The sequence below is a fragment of the Bos taurus genome, chromosome 22 (assembly GCF_002263795.3).
Source record: "Bos taurus isolate L1 Dominette 01449 registration number 42190680 breed Hereford chromosome 22, ARS-UCD2.0, whole genome shotgun sequence".
NCBI lineage: Eukaryota > Metazoa > Chordata > Mammalia > Artiodactyla > Bovidae > Bos > Bos taurus.
Window position 1 is genome coordinate 2,106,217 of NC_037349.1, and position 21,052 is coordinate 2,127,268.

General features: G+C 51.1%; 1 protein-coding gene across 2 annotated transcripts; it reads right to left on the reverse strand.

Moving 5' to 3' along the window:
* Positions 1 to 3,426: 3,426 nt before the first annotated feature.
* Positions 3,427 to 9,914, reverse strand: EOMES (eomesodermin). 2 transcript variants are annotated; one of them, XM_005222425.5, is made up of 6 exons: positions 8,672 to 9,914; positions 7,532 to 7,686; positions 6,766 to 6,887; positions 6,184 to 6,342; positions 6,034 to 6,095; positions 3,427 to 5,276 (listed from the first exon to the last, which is right to left on the reverse strand). In XM_005222425.5, exons 1-6 carry the CDS (start codon positions 9,538 to 9,540, stop codon positions 4,538 to 4,540), a joined length of 2,106 nt encoding a protein of 701 aa, XP_005222482.1. In that variant the 5' UTR covers positions 9,541 to 9,914; the 3' UTR covers positions 3,427 to 4,537. The 2 variants fall into 2 exon arrangements, with proteins under 2 accessions (XP_005222482.1, NP_001178117.1); NM_001191188.1 differs by having other exon boundaries at positions 4,510 to 5,219; positions 8,672 to 9,540.
* Positions 9,915 to 21,052: the final 11,138 nt, after the last annotated feature.

Below are 21,052 nucleotides of genomic sequence, written 5' to 3' on the forward strand. Positions count from 1 at the left end.
GCGGTGGCCGCCAGATGGCGAAGCCTGCCCGCCACCCGGAACCCGCAGCATCAACGGAACTGCGGCTGGACCCACCGCCAAGGGCGCGGCGCCCAGTGAGTGGAAAGCTGGGTCCAGCCTGGGGTTACAGAAGTTACTGTGCGCGCCCTGCTGCCTCCACGAAAGCTTCTAGAAGGATGCTAAGGACTTTTTAGGGAGGCGGGGACATTTTAAGTGGAGGTGGGGGTGTTCACACCATGATGCCCAAGATAAGAAGAGACCCGGCGCTTCTGGGATGGCCAACGGTCCATCAGAAGTTGGCCACTTTGGAGACTACCTCCAAGGGTCTGCCGTGTCTGGAGCAGCCACGTCCTTCCCCCAGTGACTTGATGCGTCCTCGGCGACACGCAAAGGGCTCCTAGGGCCGAAGAAGAAAGGGGGAGAGGGTGGAGCAGTCGCCAGAAGTTAACTTCTTTTAAGCTGTAATAAGGAGAAATTCAGTGGCCACCAAGGTCAGAGTCACCATCATGTTTAAAAAAAAAAAAAATTATCTTAGTTTAAGCCTGTCCACGAACGGTTCAGCTCACGGACGGGGGAAGAAATGCAACTCCTGCGAGTTCGGGCAAACGGAATCCCAGTGAACCCCAAGTGCAGGCGCTGCTCCCAAGTGTCCGCGGGGCGCAGGAGGGGTTCGATTCCAACGAAAACGCGCGCAGGTGGACGGATTCCGCAGGTTCCAGCCTCCCGGACTGGATTGGTGGAGTTCGCACCTTCGAAAGCTTAGACTCATTTACAGATGGGGACTGGATCAAGCCCACCAACGGAGTTTTGCAAATTGCCTTTAAAAGTGCGTCCCGAGGCTGCCGAAATCCTCGCGAGGTGAAAAGCCAAACTCTTGGATACTCTCAGCGCGGTGGGAGACATCGCCAGGAGAGCAGCGCGGGACAGGGGAAGCGTCCAGACGAGTGAAGAATGAGTGCTTTCACTTTTTATCCCCACTGGAGGTTCAATTTCGATTAAAAGCAAGGGGCAAGCTGAAATGTGTTTATTTCGGAGCGTTTCCACGACTCCTGCAGAATTAAAAAACAAACAAACAAACACGGCATCGTACCCCCGGCCTGTTTGGTTCCGAGATAAGGAAGAGCCTGAAGAGGAAATGGAAGAGCGCGAGTCTGCCTTTACCCCTAGGCTGAAATCTAATCAGAGGCGGCTGAAAAGGAAGGAGGTTGGACCACAAGCTGATCTGGAGCCTTTAAACCCCCGTTGAAGAGTGGGGAGGTGATTCCTTGCAGATGCCGAGTAGGCTCCAAGCCCCAGCCCTGGTTTACAGGGTTAAGAGTTTAGCTGCTCCTTCCACTCTTGCCCTATTTCTTTCCAGATTCCTCTCGCCTTTTCCAATGGGTGGTTCCCCACTCCACCACCAGGATAGCTACCCTGCGCCCCAGCACTTCTGGGCTTCAGTTGCCTGAAGAAGGAACCCCGAGTCAGCGAGGAGAGAACTCGTGCCGGGGCGGGGTGGGGGGCAGAGGAAGTCCTGATCCGAGTTCTCCCCAAAGCAGCAAAGAATTCCCGAGACTACGAGTGGAATATGGATTTTGCTGTTGTTGGCCTTCTTTTTAAAGACTCAGACAACCAAAAAGTGTTCGGCGATGCAAATTAGGACACGCGAAGAAAATGACAATAATATTTCCAAGTCAGAGTCGGGTCGTTTTTGCGCTTCTCTTGCATTGCAGTTTGTCTACTTGGAGATTTCTGTTTGGGGTTACAACGGAAGGGAGCCAGCAGAACCCTCCCAAGCCTGTGTCCTCCCCACCCCCCGCTCCCCCAGCTCAGGCAGTCTGCGCGGGCGCAAACGCTGGGACCCCCGGGGGTGAATGTAAACAAACGGGGCGCCGAGTCCTTGATCTTTATTTAAATAGAAGCTTGTTTATCGGTGTCATTCTAGGAGGATTAATTAGATACATCTCTTCACAATTTGGTGTCTGACACTCCATCTTAGGAATGCCTTATCACAAGGTGTTAATTGGGGCCACTCAGCCACTTACGTTTCTATTAAACACTGTGAGGGACTTTTCACAAGTACCAGGTTCTTTTTACTGTACGGTGCAAAAATATACAGCCCTGGAAATAGACTGGGGCCGGTGTCTGCTCCATCCCGGAGGTGATTAGCATTTGCAGTCTTTCCAGAAGGCAGAAGAGGAGAACGTCGTTTCGAAATTCCATCGTATCTCCCAATACGGTCGGGTTCCTTGGGGTTGGGGGAGGGGAGAGCGCAGACGGCTTGGGGCAGGGGGTGTGCTCCTTGACGTCCTCCTCCGTCTGAATTTATCATCCCCAACAAACACACATAAGCCAAATTTCAAGGCTTTAGCTTCCAGCTCCGGTAAAGTTCGGGGCGTTTTGAACAGGCATCGCTGGAGGAGCGGGTATAGAGACCCAGACCTCAAGGTCACGGACGGCGCAGGAAGGATGACTCGGAGCCGGGAAGGGCGGTGGGAATGCGAACCCCGGCCGAGGCGAGGCGCGAGCTCGCGGCGGCCTTAATTGGGCGCGGAAGGGGAGGAGGGCCCGGCCGATCGCTCGCCGCCCAGCACTAATCCTCTTAGCAGCTGCATTTCCGCGCCACGCAGTTAGCAGAATGACCCTCCCGTTCAGACCTTTACCCCGAGAGGGTCGGGAGGGGGCTGGAAAGGATTGCAAACCGGGCCAGAAGCCGTCTGCCGATAAGCGCGGCAGGGCGTCTGGCAGGGGGACAAAGGGCCCTCCGCCACACTCCTGGATTTAACTCTTCAGCGGGCCCAGGACTCAGTCGGGAGATGGAGTGGCCCTTGCCCTCCCTGGGACTGAGAGCCTAGGAAGCGGCGCTAAACGCTAGGTGACCGACTCCGCAGCCGCCCCGCACAGAGCGCTCCCGCCGCAGAGCTCGCGCCCCGGCCCGGAGCTGCCCCCGCATCCCCAGAGCCTGGGGCTCAGGGAAGGAGGAAGCCGCGTAGCGGGGGTGGAGGCGGCCCGCACCCGCCTGACCTCGGGGGATCCGGAACTCGTGGGTGCTCAGAGGGCCGCGAGGGTGCCCGGGGAGCCCACGTGGGGCCGAGGATGGGAGGCCCGGGAGCGGCCCGGAAGCCGAGGACTTGGGGGTGGAGGCTTGCTCGGTTCCATCAAGCCTGCTGCGGGCAGTCTCGCACCGCCCCTCCTCGGCCCCAGCTCCCATTGTCCAGACTTCCCAGAGCGGCGAGGAAACAACCCCATTCACCTTCAAGAAAAAAAGATAAAGAAGAACATCCCCACCCCCTCGAGAGGACAGTGTCCACTTAGAGATTCTAGGGCCTTCCGTGGGGGGAGCGGGTTGGTGGAACTGTGCTCCTGCTGGAGGAAAGTGGAGAAAGCAGACTAAGATATTTGAAACAAAGATGAAAACCCATCGTACAGATGACAGAGTTAGGCCTGTTCCCTTAACGAACCACATTTATTAAAAATGACTACGACTGTACATAAAAATCCAAGGTCTCTAGAAAGCCTATAAGAGCTGGGGCGTTAAGGTTTCTGCTTCCTCAGGTTACCAAGTTGGGTAGTGGGGGTGGTGGAGGAAGAGGATGATGCAGGGAGTTTTCCTTAACACCGTTTCAAGTTAGTACAGTAGCTGAATACATTCTTAACTAGCTAAGAAGTAAACAGAATATTCCCATATGTTGCCCCCTGCTCCAGTAGCTGTGGTCCAATGATTTGCAAATTCTTTACAAAACCAAAGCACCAATTTTACATAATCTCATATACCTATGTAACTATTTATACAATATTTTCCACATTATTCTACAGTGTATCTAAGCACACACAGCTGTACAGTTTAAAATTCTCCTTTTTTTCTTTTTGGCGACCCCCTTGCTGTCTCCTGAGTCCTATGAGGCCCCCGGCTAGCCCCCAGGGGCACACAGCAGAGGCCTAGCACATGAGGTGACTGAACCTGGGCAAACATGGCTTGTTTCAAAGCCTGGGAAGATCAGTCAGGCCAAACCAGCACCTTCACAAAGCTCTTCTTGCCTCCCAGGCTTCACGTCTTCTTTCCCTAGCAGAAAGTTAACAGCAAAAATTTCCTTGTTGAAGCTTAAGGCCCACCCTTCTCTCCCAGAAGCAAAACCATCTTACCACTCTGGGTTTCTATTTGCTTACAGATTTACAGATTAAAAAAAAAAAAAAAAACACCAAAGCTTTCAACATCTTTGATAGCGCTAGGCCCTCCATCTCCACAGCCCCAGTTCACTGAATGTCTAGTGTCTCCAATAAATAAATCCGTAACTTTGAATCACCTTCAAATTTAAAAACACTTGAAAGTCCTCTGTTAATTTCATTAAAAAAGAAAAAAAAAGTCTAGGCTTGTTTCAGTTACCTGCAGCAGTCAAAAAGCTTTGGCACCTTCTTTTAGAGAATTGCACAAAACAGGACACATCGGGGTGGAAGGCAAATGTCTTTTTGGCAACAACCTAGGCGAAGAAGACAACAGAAACACCACCCAGTCCACGGGCAAACGGTGAGCTCATTTTGACAAGGTTAAAATAACTCTTTAGGGAGTTGTGTAAAAAGCATAATAACCCCCCATGCCTTTTGAGGAGTCTTTACTGTATTCTTCAGCGTTAATGTCCTCACACTTTATGGAGGGAGAATTTTCATTGCTAGAGGTGCTAGGAGACAGCCGCCTTCGCTTACAAGCACTGGTGTATACCCCCGAATCGTTGGAGTCGAGAGATTTGATGGATGGGGGTGTCTCTATCCAAGAAGAGCCAATTTCTTCTTTGACTTTCTCCTTGGAGAGCTGATCTTCAGAGAACCCTGGGGGGCTTGTTCGGGAGGTCCATGGGAGTCCAGCTGCCATCTTTCTCTGATAAGAGCCTCTGCCTCCCCACCCTGCCATCGCTGGGAAGCCAGGGTCGGGGTAGTACCCCAGGGCATGGGACGTCTGGAGGGGCAAGGATTTAATGCCATACGGGAGCAAGGTGCTGGAAGAATACTCAGACTCATAGGAACCGATGTCTATTTTGTTTGTCCCAGGTTGCTGGACAGGCGTGACAAGCCACCGCTGGGGAGGGTTGGCCACCTCTTCGCTCTGTTGGGGTGAAAGGAGGCCGTTGGTCTGTGGCACGGTTCTCTCACCATTGTAATATCGGGCTTGAGGTAAAGTGTTGACAAAGGGCTCCGGGAAGAAGGACTGAACGCCGTACCGACCTCCGGGGACAATCTGATGGGATCTAGGAGAATCCGTGGGAGATGGAGTTAACCTGTCATTTTCGGAAGCGGTGTACATGCTACAATACAAAGAGAAACACTTAAAAAAAAAAACCCTAATGTTCTCCCCAGACAGTCTACATCCCAGAAATGAAGAAGGCTCTAGAGCCTGAGCGCTGGTCTGCTGAGTGAAGGGCCAGAGGTGGGGAGGCACCAGTCCATTTTAGCTGAACTCTTGGCTCACTGGGACAAAATTTCCCATCATGAAAGAGAAAGTTTCCTCCCAGGCATTAAGCATTTAAACTATAGAAATTCCATCTTTGCAAGTCCTAGAACTTGAAGAACTGGGAGCAACTCTCCCTTCCGTGGTAGGGAAGGAATGCTGGCTGAGGTGGGTAGAAATGCCAAATTTAAAAGGCACTTGTGGGCCTTGCTGTTTGATGTTATGAAAATGACATCCTCTTGGTTTAAGGTTTTTCTTATGTAAAAAATATGAGAGGGAATAATCCCTGCTCCTGAGAGAATAAAAAAAAAAACTGGGATCAAATGGGAAGGAGGCATATAAATGCAGATTATGAAAATTTCAAATCTCCACTCAAATGTTAAAAAAATAAAAGCTGCTCATGTTTAAGCCCTTAACATTTCTTTAGAAATGAACAAAATCCTTCTGTGAAAATTCCAAAGCAAGATTAGTCAAAGCCTAATATATGCAAAAATAAAAATGGGTAAAAATCCCAACTGTGAAAGCTCTTCCTAGAATACGGTCTCAAGAAAGTATCTGATTCAACATGTCTCACTCAAAGATGACCAGGCAAGGAAAAATAAAGGTGCACTTACGAATCATAGTTGTCCCTGAAGCCTTTTGCAAAGGGATTGTGATCAATCTTTAGTTGAGTTATCTAGATAAGGAAAAAAGACAGTCACTGAGTGCTTTCTCTCTCACCCTGGATAGGGCTTTGGGGATGCTGGGGACTCTGGGGCACTCACATCGGTGTTTTGATAGGCGGTCACAGCAATGAACTGCGTTTCTGAGAAAGTGAAGGTCTGTGTCTTAGAGGGCTCATTCAAGTCCTCCACGCCATCCTCTGTGACTTCAACAATGTGCAGTCTCGGCTGGTACTTGTGTAAAGACTGTAAGACTATCATCTGCAAATGGTACAGAAAAAAGAGCTGCCAATTCTCAAAAGTGAAGTCGATTTTGACCAATTCTATATTTTGGAATGGAACTTGCTTGCTCCTCAGCCCACAGCTAACTTTTTCTGTTGCCATTTTTGAAACTTAAAACATAGCCAAGTATGTGTGTTTCATAAACACTCTTGTGTCTTGGTTTCCTAAGTCGCCAAACGATTTCAGTCTTTCTGTTCCTAATCGTTCACTCACTGTTATTGATATCCGATAGGAAAATGACCAAAAAAAAAAAAAAAAAAGTAGAACTGAGAAAGGTCAAAGGAAAAAAAAATACTAGAAAGTGGCAACAGGTAGCTGCAAATATAAACACAGTAAAGAATACAGAAACTGATTAGAAAACAGATTCACAGCCAGAAGACACCACCTCCTCTGTCACCCTACCTGGGTGTTGTTGTTGTTTGCGCCTTTGTTATTGGTGAGTTTTAACTTCCCAAAAGAAATCTCCTGTCTCATCCAGTGGGAACCAGTGTTAGGAGACTCGGGGTGAACATACATTTTGTTGCCTAAGAGAAAATGAAACAAAACACAAAACTCAAGCATATATGGCTGTTTGCAAATGGAGGTAGGGGGAGAGAGAATTTACTACTCATGGGCAAGATTTAAGAGCTAGACTTACAATGCCTGTCTCTCCTTAGAGGCTTAAGAAGACCAGTGGAGACCAAGTAGTCTCTACTGATTCCCCTCCCAGGGGCCCTGTGCTTCCGGCCTTCCTTGGACAAAGCAAAAATGGAGCCAACGGGCAGTGCCTCTTGAAGGTCAATTTGCCGATGTCTGAAGCTAGAAAGTCAAGATCTGATGATGGAAGGTGCTTGGATTTTTATGATAAACTCAACCTTGGGGAGATCTCTTCTCAAGTTAAGATTAAAATGTCAGGAGCCTTGCCTCCCGGAGAGTTTATGGCAATGACGTCCTCAGAGGTAGGGATGTGGCGGGGCAGGCTAGCTAGGGTCGTGGTTAACATGCTATACGCTAGCCAGCAAGAGGTCTGACTTAGCGATTATCTCCCTCAATCAAACATTCAACACGAAGAAACTCCTGCTAACACCTCCAGGCCCCGGATGCGGAGGAAGCGATGCGAGATTTGGTTGTGCGTGGTCTGAGCGGGGCTCCCGGCGCGCCACCCTGCCCAGGCCTCCTCTCTCCTCACCCTGCATGTTATTGTCCGCTTTTCCGCAGGTCACCCATTTGCCCCCCTGGAAGCGCCAGTGGTTGGGGTCCGCCAGCACCACTTCTACGAACACGTTGTAGTGGGCGGTGGGATTGAGTCCGTTTATGTTGAAGCTCAAAAAAGGAAACATGCGTCTGTGCAAGGGAATAGAACCAGGAGATGTAAATCGCGACGCCGGGGCACAGACCCACGTTCGAGTACGCCACTGGGAAGTCTACAAACAGAATACCTGTGGGTCCAGTGGCCCTCACTACGTACAACATTCTTGAGTTGGCAACTCGCGGGGAAACCTCTTTCCCGAAGTAATTTGCCCCAATTTATTATTTCCCCCAATGCCCGCGCTTCTGCATCCCTCACTCAATTTCTCAACCCATTCAGATGCTCATTCATTTTCTTCCAGGATGTTTCTATTTAAAAATCTATTTTTTTTTTTACAAGTACGAGTGCCAGGGAATATTAAGTTGCTCTCGTTTAAAAAAACAGAAACAAAAACTCTACTGGTAAGGCTAAAAGTGTCCCTCGGACGCCCCTCTCGCAGCAACCACCCCTCACTTTCCCCAGAATGAACCAGTGCCCGCAGTGGGATTTGTAGCCGAACTTTCCCGGGCCGGGCATCCCAGCCCAGTCGGACTCCAGGGCCGGCCTAACCCACTCCCCGGCTCAGCCCTCGCTGCTGGCGCTCACGTCCTCGCGCTCGTCCCCCGGATGCGCCCCGTGGAGACCTTGGCGCCTAAAACTGCGGGAGCCCATCTCCAGCGCTCGGGGGGAGCCACCCCTCGAGCCTTCTGGCCGGCCTGCAGGGACCCGTGTACAGCTGGGCAGGGAGATCTAGGAAATCCAGCTTTGTGGACAAGCCTCAATTTCTATTTCCGCCTCCTCCTCGTCAGTCTGGGTGAAGATGAGGAGAGCGAAGAGGGGAAGCAGCTTTAGCCTTAGCGCCCTGCACGAAGCGCTGGTGCGCGGACGGACTGGAGACACGGCGTCTCCACTGGTTGAGCGAGGAAACTCTTCCAGCCACGAGCGGAGTGGGCGGGCCGCGGGACCCCATTCCCGGCCACCCCAGGACCACACAGGCCTTCTTTGCCCCCGCGCCTCCGGGCCCCTCCGCGCTGCGCTCACCTGCCCTGTTTCGTAATGATCATCTCGGTTTGGTGGCGGTGGAATTTGAGCCACAGAGGCCGGTTGCACAGGTAGACGTGGGCGCGGAAGCCGGAGCCGGGAACCCCCAGACCCCCTAGTCCTCCGCAGGTACCTGCGGCTGCCGCCGCTGGGTACGGCCCGTAGAGCGGAGCCCCCTGGCCGTACTGATACGCGCCCGGGCCGCCTCCACCGCCGCCGCCGCCCGCGCCGCCGCTCGCACCGGCTCCCGTGCCGAACTGCGCCCTCCCGGGTGGGCACACGGCCGCGGGGAAGCCGCCGGGGGGCAGCATGGAGCCGTAGGGGTAGCGCGCCCCGTTGGGAGCCGGGTACACAGACCCGTGGGGCGCCCCGGCCGCCGCCTGGTACGGGAAGAGCGAGCAGGGAGCCGCCAGCTCCGAGCCCTGAGGCCCGGGGGACTGGAGGTAGTAGCGCTCCGAGCTCAGGCTGTCCATGGAGTAGCGCGCGCTAGCCGCGGCGGCGGCCGCAGCGGCTGCGGCGGCCGAGGGCAGCTCCTCCTCCCCGCAGGGGGAGCCCTTGCGGCCGTCCGGGGGCCCCGGCTTGGCCACGGCAGCGGCGCTGGCAAAGGCGTCCCCGGCGTCGGCGTCACTGAGCATGGTTGCGGGGGCCCCCGCGCCGGCGGCCGCAGGTTCCCCGCTCGCCGCCTCGCACGAGAGACTGCCCGAGAACTTCTTGGGCGCTTTGTCTAAGTCCAGCCTCTGAGGCGAGGGAGCCGCTCCCGGGAGGTGGCCGGCGCTCCCGCCGCCGCCTCCTCGCGCCCCCTCCAGCGGGTAGAAGTGCGCGCCGGGCAGGTTCACAGAGCTCACCAAGAGCTGCTCCCCTAACTGCATGCTTTGCAGAGCGCAGACGGCAGCTGGCTGCTTCCTCTCCGGCCGCGACCTGATTATAAAGGCAGGATGGGGGAGCCAGCGCCCTCTTCCGAGGGGAAGGTAACTTCCCCTTCCTCCCGTGCCGGGTTACCCACCTGGCGACACGCGGGCCGCTAAGGCGCGCGCAATTGCGCGCTGCGAACCCAGAACCCTTTCCGAATGGAAAGCGCACGGAGTTTGAAGGCAAGAGGCTAAAGCTGACCGGGAAGCGATCCGCTTTTCCTTCCCGGTCCTTTCTGCCTCTCTGGACCTGTACTCTCCTGGCCCGCACACACAGGAAGAAGTCTTAGATCTCTCTCCCCATCCACCACCAGAGCTAGCCTTTCTGCCCTTCTCCACTGACAAACTATCGGTCAGGTTGACCACTTGGAAACTTGCAGGCTGTCATTGGCTGCTTTATATATGTGAGGCCAGGGAGTGGCTTCGCGGCCCTACAGCCTCGGGACCCTCTGATTGGTTGTTGGAGGTGACACTAATTCAATTAGGCATTTACTAATTGGATCAAGTTGCCTGAGACTTTATTTTCCTATCCTTTAGCCTGATTTTTTTTTTTTTTTTTGAGATGCTGTCATGCTATGAGAATCAGTCCTGGTGTCCGTATTTCGCTGGAGTTTAGGGTCTCCGTAGCGGGGTCCACTCTTGGCACAGAAATCGAGACAGCTCTCCGAGTGGGGGTGAGGGGGCGGGCGCAGGTTGTGGAGGCAGGAGGTAGAAATGCTCTGCAAGTTGATGGCCTGCAGAAAGGCACCGGTCCCTGAGGGTGAGGATCTGGGGCGAGTTGGAGGGAGGCCCGAGAGAGGTCTCTTTCCTCGTCGGGGGCTGTAACTTCAGGCACACTTTCCTCCCCTGGAGGACTCTCTGGCTTTCAACACGCAGGAACCACTTTTTGTTCGGTCCTACCCTTTTACCCAATGGGAAGGGTTTACTGAGAGGAACTTTGGGCTTTGGGGATTCCAGGGACCGCACTGCTATCCTTTAGGACCGAAGCCCTGGTGGGGTGGGCTATTGGGAACTACCCGGTGGGGTGGGCTATTGGGAACTACCCTCATCCCCAGGCTCACTCCTGCTTCAGCAGACAGTCACTTTTACGCCCCACAATTGAAAATCCACTCTCAGTTTCCCTGAATCCCGGATCCCACCCCCTCCCATCTTCAGTTGGACCTGACGCCGAGAAACAAAGGTCCTCAAGCAGCCCCGCGGTTAAGATTCCCTGTGCCTCTCCTCTGCAGCGCAACACAGAAGGTGGAATAATTAGTGAAATAATCAGTTTGATATTGAATTAAACCCTTTTCCCCCAGCTGCCTGTTTCTCCCCCTGCGTTTCTGCAGACAGCAGAGCAAGATGATGCTGTCCTATTGCATTGTTTATTAATACAGAAGGTGTGGGGCACGTTTCGTTGCAGATAAGAAGCCTGAATATTTGCTGTTAATAGATAATTATAGACGCCGCTTTTAGTCGCTCCGGGAGCGCGTTTTCCGGCTAAGAGCTCGGGACTCTGCTTCCCCAACAGAACGCGATCACACGGGAAACTCTTCTCCCGCAACTCTAGGCGGTGGCAGGATTCGTTGAGCCCGCATACGCCGGTGCAGAGCGGCTCGAAGCGTTCCAACTTAGATTCCAACCACAGCAGCGTAGATACTGGCACCTCTGGGTTAGAGTGAGGCGGTCCTTCACGCACTCCGACGCTCCAGGGCGGTTACCAATTCTCCGCGGCAGTGGAAACGGTCAAGGCCCAGCCAGAGCGGGGGAGGGAGCAAGTTAAGCGAGCGGGCCGGGGCTGGGGCCTCGCAGGTCCCGGCACCGAAGCCCCCCAGGTCCTTGGAACGTGGTCTGGAGTGCGCTCAGCCCAGCGCTTCTCTCACGTCGTCCCGCTGGTTTAATGCGGGCTCTCGGTGGCTCTCTGCTTTGATCACCACCCCGTCCACTCCCAGCTCACCGGCTTTTGTTTTCTTTTGATCCACAGAAGTCCTGACGTATTGCAGTTTTCAAGTATTTTTTGTGCTTTTTAGACTCCAAGATACTCAACGTGGAGGTTCCGTGAGGCGGCCTTGAGAGCAAGAAGAGAAAGGGCAGTTTGGCAGGGGAGCCCGGGCTGGGGGATCTTGTTACCGCTCGAGGCTCTTCCACATCAGCCTTGACCTGAGCTGCAAGATGTTTGAGGGAAAAGGCAGCGGTGAGATCAAATCTCACGTGTTGCTTTTATTTATTTATTTATTTATTTATTTTGGAGACAGAGTGGCTCGAGTCAGGTCTCAGCTTTGCGCCCGACCGCAACGAGACAGCGGGCCTCGGGGTCCCTTCGAATCGTTTTCGAGGCGGCCAGGGAAGCTCTGCGCGTGGCAAAGCGCCACTGCAGGCAACAGGCATCGCTCCGACCCACTCTGGCGCAAGTAACGCGAGCCAGCTGTCCCCCGCGCCACATCAGAAAGGCTTGATTTTATTCCAGCCCTAGAGCATGCTCTTGAAAGCGCGTGGGTTCATTCGAGTGCTACTTAATTATGAAATATACACACGGTACGTGTAATCAGGATTAGTGTTGATTCTTGGGGCAGGAAATTGCAGTTTATATCTCCCCACCTTCCCAATAGAGCTGTTCTTTTGCCCAAACCTGAACACATTTAACAGGCGGAGAAACAAAGAGAAGTTCAAAGACAACCAAAATTCCGACTCCAGGAAACGGCTCTGGGGCCCAGAGTTTTGGAACATGGAAAATACACCCATAATTTATATTACCTTTATAAAAATATATATTACAAATTCCTTTTGAACATAATGAAAAGCACTGTTTCAACTAAAGATGATTTTTTTCCTGACTGCATAGAGATAAAGAAATCTCATTTACTGTTTTTTTCTGTATTAATTAATGACTATTATTATTATTACATATGGAATATATTAGTCTACATGCCTGGAAAGTTATAGATGAGCAAATCTGTGGTTGATTTCCTACATGAAATAGACTTTCCTTCTGCTGGCTCAGTTTTACTGATAACCAGGGAAAGAGGCATAAAAGTTATTTTCACGCGTCCCAGTCGCACCTTAAAATGTAAAGCTCCCTTTGCCAGAAACAGGAACAGAAAAGAAAGCTAAAGCAGCGGCTTCAGTGAACAAGTCAGGCAGCACTCTCCTTAGACTGAGTGGGCAAATCAGACAGCCTTCCAGCCTGTTTGCTGTTTGATTTCAGTGACACCCCAAGCTTCATGAAATCCAAATGAGACATTTATTGAAAGGTGCCTGGTTTTATGTGACTCAACTGACAGTGTAGAGAATGCATTGAACAAAAACATCAACACTAGGGAGGAAACGTGGAGACCCCATGGAACCCGGGACCCAAGTGCTGGCTGGATTAACTCAAAGCTTGCACCTTTCAGCCTGAGCTGCAAGGAGCAGGACCCTCTGAAAGCTGCAAGGAAGCCAAGGTTAAGCCAGTGAGTGAGCCTATTAAGGATCATATGCTGCGTTGTCTTGAGCAATAATACCAACTTCATGCTACCATCTCAAATTGATAACACAAGTTATTGCCAACCTGACCAGGGCACCTCTTCTTCCCTTTCTCCCCCTTAAAGGTAACCAGTCTCAGTGCATTCATCTTTTAAAGACAAAACTGAGAAGTATTTGGCTGTAACATGACTATTACATGTCACCAGATACATACTCAGATACATACACACGTATGAATAAATTACAAGGGTGAGTTATAGGTAAGTGCAGTGAGATATAGTTTACCGCCCCCCCCCCCACAACCAAGGGGGCCCATATAAATGTCCCAATAAATTCTATTATTTTCACCCCCACTAAAAATGTGTTATCAAAACACTGTCCGTGTTATTCAAACACTTTGTAAATTCTGAGCAGACTTGCTGCCGGTTCTCCTTTTAACCCTAGGAAAACATTCCAACATTAACCGGTCACCGGTGCTTCGCCTTCACTCTGGGCAAACGTCAATGGGTTTTTTGTGGTGAGTTGGTCCTTTTATTATTTATCTATGGCCTTTTCTTTGTTGATGTTGCATTTTATTTCGCCATCTCAGGTTCACTCTTTGGCCCTTTGTTCTCTGATGGCCAGATCCCCACCTCCACTGGGCTTTCCCAGGGGGGGAGGGGGCTTCCATCACGGGAAGGCTGTTCATGTTTAGATTTTTTTTTTTTTTTAAAGAGAAGTCCCGTAAGATAACACATTTTGGCAAGGACAAGTAGTGCTGATTTTGCTGAGAACAGCAAGATACTCCCACCAACACAGTTTCACTTACTGTAAGAATTTGATTCGCTGTCCCTCTGCAATAGACTGATTGCTTTCTTTAAAAGAAATCCACAAAGGTGTCCACAAATGTGTGAGGCAGAGGATTACATTAAACCCACTGTACTTTTCAAACAAAACTGACCAAAATTTAAATTATTTTCTTTAAACTATTTTCTTTAGCTATTAATCCATGTATTTTGATTGCTAAGGGCAAGTGTAGTTCACTGTTAACATACAAGGAGATGGGGAAACAGGGGATGAAAGTTAAGAAACATACCAAAAGGTGCTTATTTCAAAAAATAAATGATCTTAAACACTGGATCAAGAATCTTCTTTATGAAACTTTTTTTTTTTAACTGCAAGTGAACTCTGGACTTAACTGCTGTTCAATCATCACCATCATCATATTTATGGAAGTGCACAGATTCACAGAAGTAACAAGAAAGGCAAGGCAACATGAGGCAGAATAAAGCGGAATGCTCTCAAAAATAAAGTATGGGGATGTTTGGCTAATCACTGCTACATTAAAATATGAGTTATTCAGGGCTCCCCCTTCTTGCTTACTTCTGCACCTTGAAAGGCCTGACTCTTAGTAGGTGCTCATCTCTTGATCGAAAGGAAGGGGTTACTGAATCTGTAAGACTAAAAAAGACAAAATAGCCCAAGGACAGTGTCAGGTCTCAGACTTTATAGCCAAGAAGACGACAATGAAAGGTTTTTTCCTAAAAGGAAAAACACAGATCTTCCTAAATTAATGGCATTTTCATGTTTTTAGGGCTGTTCCTAGATTTTTAAGGATGTTTTATATCTTTTTTTAGACCTTTCCTAACCCAGAGTTCTCCCATTATTGCAAAGCTTCCCCTGTGCATGTTAATGTGGACATTCTTCCACAGAAAAACAGAAAAGTGAATGTCAGAATTGCAGGACAGCTGTTGATGGGAACAACCACCATGTAGTCACTGAGAAATATTATCCTGAACAGAAATCACTCACACATCACTAACAGGGACAGCAGAACCAATGGAATTTAATGTTTCAACAGAAGGCACCTAGGAGGCAGGTGTGGCAGGATGTCTCCACAACAGGTGGGCAGAGTGGAATCCTGTTGACCAGGGCTTCCAGGTGATGGGCAGCTAGAATGTTCCCTCCAGCCCGGACTTGAGAAAGGGGAAGAGGGGAAGTCTGGATTGGAGAGTTCCCGCCAGAAGTGTAAAGCCCTTAAGATAACCGAGGAAGGAGAGTGAGAGGGAAGGAGAAAGGAAAGTGGACAGGAAGGAGAGAAACAGAAGAGCCGTCCTTAAACCTGTCTTTTCAGATCCCTAAGCGAAAAGCGGAACGTTGTATGCAGAATCTTTCGGGTTTGTGACTCCACCTTTCACCAGCTTGTTGGTTCTGGGCAAACTCTTTAACTTCTCCCCTCAATTCCCACGTGTGATGACCACAAACAGAAAGAAAAGCAGTTAGCACAGCACCCAGCACACAGGAAAACCTCCCATCATACGTAGGCTAAGCTCACTTTTTGCCCTGGACACTGAGGATTCAGGACCACTAATCTTTCTCCTCCAGAGATCCCCAGTCTGATGGGGAAGCAGGCCGGCATCAAACCCTTCCAGGACAATGTGAACCAGAAGGAGGAAGCATGAGTGACTCAGAGCCTGCGAGGAGAGTCCCCAGTCTTTCCATCCGTTCCTCCCCGGTTCCCCAGAAGCCGGGGTAGCCCAGCGCTGTCCGGGAGCCCGGCCTGGAAGGTGCACTTCAAAGGGAGGCAGCGGGCGCCTGGCCCCCGTGCGCCTTCCGCCCCCCCTCCCCCTGGGGCCCCCATTAGCATCTGTTTTTCCCAGGCCTCCCGCCCGCCTGCCCCCCGCCGGGATTTTGCCGTTCCGGCGGATTAGAAAATATTTAGCTCAGGTTTTGTACTCCACCTACTCGGTTAAACGCCCGACGAGGAAGGAGTTAATAATAGTCGGAAACCTCCCAGCGGGGCACTCTGAACTGGAAGTCTTGAAAAAGACGCCATATACGGCCTCAAGTTGAGAGGACAAGATCAACCCAGGAGGGCGGCCTGGAGGAGGTTCTCAAGCCGGGGCAGACCAGGGCTGCTTAACCGCCCCGCAGGTCCAGGGGGCCTGCGGGGCAGTTAAGCACCTCCCGCTACAGATTCTGGTGGTCCACAGGAAAGGAGTCTCTAGGGGGAGCAAAGGGTAGCTGGGATCTTTTCTTAACCCAGTTGAGGTTCGACTTTTCCAGAATAAAGTTGATCCTCGAACCCATAGCCAAAGGAGGGAAACAATGAAAGAAGCAGCGGCTGACTAGAGGTCAGACTCTGCTTTTAAACTCAGCACCCTAAAATATTATCACCCCATTGTACAGAAGAGTAAAGTGATGCTTGGAGAGGTGAAGGCTGTTGTCTAAAGGCACAGGGCTAAAAACAGTAGCCTGGGAACTGGGATCCAGAAGATCTGAGCTGCAGGGCTCAGGTGGAGGGGTTAAGTGCGTGCGAATGGGGGTGGGGTGCCACTTGTTTTCTTTGAGGGGGGAGACTGAGGTGCCCACTAGGATGGAGACCCCGTGTGGCTTCGGAGGAAGCGACTGGCCGGCGTTCGATGCCCATCTGTGGCCGCTGGACCTTGCCAATAAATCTCTTTTTAACTCCAGCCTAAGTCCTAATCCTGGGTTCCAGTTGACCCTTGTTGCTTGGGGTAACCATCGCAAGGGTGCGTTGCTTTCTGCAAGCAAGGGCTGGGCCAAACCCTGGGCACACAGTACCCCATGTAAACCCTCACTACCATTGCACAGACTTAGGTACTTCATCATCCCCATTTTACAGATAAGAAAATCGAGGCCGGGAGAGACAAAGTAAACTTGCCCCCGGGCGTGCAACTTGTGAGTAGCAGGTCCGGGCAACCCCGGGAGCTGGGGAGACGGCCTCTTTCCCTGAAACTCTGAAACTTTGACTATAAAACTGGGCTCTCCCGGCTTCGAGTGGCAATGGGCACGGGGAAGCGGGGCGCGGAAGCAACGGTCAATTCTTGACCCCCTGCCCTCCCAGTTTCCTCTTCGCATCCCTAGCTGCGCCGGCCGCGGGTTCCACGCGGGTCAGGGCTGGGATCCGGGGGACGTTGGGGCCCTTCTCGCCTCCCCCGCAGATGCTCAAAGACTCTGAATAGCGCGCGAGTTGGGGAAGCTAGACTACCGGGTGGGTCAGGCCCTTCGCTGCGAGCGGCGCTTCTGCAGCCGCCGGAACCCCGCCATCCACGGCTTGGGGACACGCGGCGCCCTCGGAGCGGCCACCTCCGCCGGCGGGGAGTCTCCCAGGGCTCCGCGCGCAGCGAACGACCGCATCACCGAGCACCGGCGCCTCAACCCGGGCCCCCGCAGGCGGCCTGAGCAAGAAATGCCGATTCCAGGAAGGAGTTGGAACCCAGGCCCGGGCTAGGAAGGACCTCCCCGAGCGTGGATTCCCAGTTTTCGCCCCGCGGCCGGCTTCTAACTCCAAAGGCACTCCGGTTGCCCTCGGGCAGTGGAGCGCCTCAGTTCTCCTTGGCACCTTTGTCTAGAATGAAAAGATATTGGGGGGGGGGGGGTCCCACGTACTCGCACCTGTCCTCCTTCTTTGCCTTTTCACTCCACGAAGCTTTCTCCCTTTGAGTTAGGGCAGCCTCGAAGGCAGAGGCTGAATTGAATTTCTTTGACTCCACCAACCCGAGGTAAATGCGTTTGTGTATAATATAATGTAGTGTGTTGTGTATAATAAAACATAGTATCTTTCACAATAGAATGTTATGCACAACACCCTATAAGATATAATATAAAATCAATGTAAATTTTAAAATAGACCTGCAGAAGTTTTAAAGAAACTCAAAAAGCCGCCTTATTGCAACGTCTGGCGCCTCGGCCTGTTGGCAACTGCGATTAATTTCTTGTGTGTTTTTCCGGGACTTAGTGTATGTTTGCATCAGCCAATAAGGATGTGTACCTGATTTTCCTTTTGTCTGCCCCCTACCCATCCTCACGCTTTTATAAATACTATTCAACACTGCTTTTTTTCTCTTAAAATACATTTTTAACTTAGTAAAGATGTAGGCACACCCGTGGAGGCACAATTGGCCGGAAACGCTCAGGTAAATGCCACCGGCCCTGGGGACGGAGAGGGTCCCCGGGCAGCCGCGGTCCCCGGGGCGGCTGCCTGGTCTGCGCCCCCGGAAGCGCACGGCGGGAGGAAAGGCTTGCGCAGCGGGAGGAGCGGCGGCCCCTCGCTCCACGTGCGCTGAACTCCGCCCCGGCCTCCTCGCTGTGGGTGTTTTCCTTTCTTTGAGATCCTCCCATTGTTTGTCACCTGAGACCCCAGAAGCAGGTAAACAATCTCCGGACTCTGTGTTCCGGGGGCTCCTGGGAGGGTGAGCGATCTGTGAGACGGCGCGGGTGCTGATCAAAGCGGGGGACCTAGAGGGGGCAGTCAGCTGCGTTAACATCCCGCTTGGCTTGGCTGCCGGGGGGAGGATGAAATTGGGCAGATGCAGGCCTGAAATACGTTTTACTTAAGGTTCAAGGAGTGACCTGAGCCGAATTACGCCCTAAATTCCCTTTAGGCTCAATGGCGACTCTTGAGGAGGCGGAAGCCCCCTGCGCTTCTCCTTAGAGGTCGTCTGTGAGGCGATCCTCATAGCAGGGGCGGGAGGCTGGGTGTGGCACTGGTCCAGGTTGACAAGAATAAATTTCCATGTCCCTGGGGCTGGTGGAAGATACAGACAGCATCGGGTCAGCAGTTAAGAGAGTAGCACAGAGGTTCCCAACCTTGGCAGAACAACCTGGGGACTTCTTAAAAACTCCACTACCCAGGTGGCACCTCAGAACAAGGAAATCAGAATTTCTGAGAGTGAGACCCAGGCATCAGTATTAACCAAAAGATCTCTAGCTGATTCCTGTAGGCAGCAAAGATGGAGAATTTACTGGGCTTAGGGATTTGGGGGTTGGTGGGGGACTTTCTGGAGACCTGGTGTTTGAGCTCAGTGCTTGTCAGTAGGTAGGGGGCGGGGCGCGCAGTAGGGAAGGGAGGAAGGGCGTTTAAGAACCAAGGAAGGAAGTGATGCCTGAGCCTCTGGTCACAGTGCTCTGCACGTGGAGGTCTTTCAATTTCCCAGTTCCTTGGGAAGGTTTAAGGATGACTGGAGAACACCTAGTTTAAATGATTATTTTTAAAACTCAAACAATACATGGGAATATTTTAAAGGTGGAATGATGCTGGAAAGCTTAGCTTTGACCACAACTTCATGAGGTTCTTAGAGAAGACATGTCATCAAATCTAAGATGGTATCCATTAACAGACACCATTATTTTGCCGCTCGTTAAGAGCAACAACAACAAAAAAGACTGATCCTCAAACTTTTATTTCGTGCTAACGGAAAGAATGGCTTATTTTGACAGTGTTACTTGTCTGTTTCACTCATACACACAATAAAAGCTGTAAGCAGAGGCAGTAACAGCTATGTCACAACTGCCATCTGACAAGAGTGATTGTAAAGCCCCACTGATTGTGGTATCTGCATTTCCAGAAATTAAAAGGTGTTTTAATTGCCCCATGAAGTGAGGCAACTGAAGGCCATCCAACCAGCTCTCCTTTAAGCTCACTGAATCCTCACAACTACCATGTGTGTGGGACCTGTTATTTATTAGCAACATGTTACAGATGAGGAAACTGAGGCACGGTGAGGCAAGCCACTTCAAGTCAGACCACCACCAAGTTGCAGAGACTGGATGTAAACCCCCCCTGCACAAAGCTGAGAAAATGTCCAGCTGAGTTGATTCTCAGAAGGGTTAAAGGGAGGGGGCCAGGGGGTAAGAGAGGAGAGGAAAGATTGGAGAGCTTGGTTTATGTGGTAGGCTGAGATCTCCATTTCAGTTAGAGTTCAGTTTTGTTACTGTTTGGGAGGTAAAAATATCACGTGGTAATCCAAAATCACAGAAGATGGTGATTGCAGCCATGAAATTAAAAGACACTTACTCCTTGGAAGGAAAGTTATGACCAACCTAGACAGCATATTAAAAAGCAGAGACATTACTTTGCCAACAAAGTTCCGTCTAGTTAAGGCTATGGATTTTCCAGTGGTCATGTATGGATGTGAGAGTTGGACTATAAAGAAAGCTGTGTACCGAAGAATTGATGCTTTGAAACTGTGGTGTTGGAGAAGACTCTTGAGAGTCCCTTGGACTGCAAGGAGATCCAACCAGTCCATCCTAAAGGAGATCAGTCCTGGATGCTCATTGGAAGGTCTGATGTTGAAGCTGAAACTCCAATACTTTGATCACCCAATGCGAAGAGCTGACTCATTTGAAAAGTCCCTGATGCTGGGCAAGATTGAGGGCAGGAGGAGAAGGGGACGACAGAGGATGAGATGGTTGGATAGCATCACCGACTCAATGGACATGGGTTTGGGTAGGCTCCAGGAGTTGGTGATGGACAGGGAGGACATGCTGCGACTCATGGGGTCACAAAGAGTCGGACATGACTGAACTGAACTGAACTGAAAAGAATATTATACAGCCAAGACCATTCATATCATCCATTAAAATGACCAATGCTACAGCTCATTTGCTTCAGTTGTCTGACTCTGTGTGACCCCATGGACTGTAGCCAGGCTCCTCTGTTAATGGGATTCTCTAGACAAGAATACTGGAGTGAGTTGCCACCTCCTCCTCCAGGGGATTTTCCCAACCCAGGGATCAAACCCGCATCTCTTAGGTCTCCTGCAATTGGCAGACAAGTTCTTTACAACTTATACCACCTGGGAAGTCCAAAAGGACCTCTAAAGAAATGATATATGCATTTTTCAGGCCCAGTAAGTGTTTCCAGATTAAACATCCTTATATAATTAGCATCTGATGACTCAGTGGCAAAAATCCACCTGTAATGCAGGAGACAAGGGTTTGACCCTCAGGATGGGAAGATCCCCTGGAGGAAGAAATGGTTACCTACTACAGAGGTTATGAAATAATCCCATGGACAGAAAAGCCTGGCAGGCTACAGTCCAAAGGGTTGCAAAGAGTAGTTGCCTATGCATGCTAAGAAATCTAGTGTTGCTTGAATTCCAAAAGTCTCCAGTGTCCAAGAGCTGACCACCGTTGTGACTTCTTTCACCATCAATTACCTGTCTCGAGTTTTTTGTAAATGGAGTCTTACAGTGTGTTCTTGCCATCTGGGGTCTTTCATTCAACTTCTTTGGGATATTTGTTCATG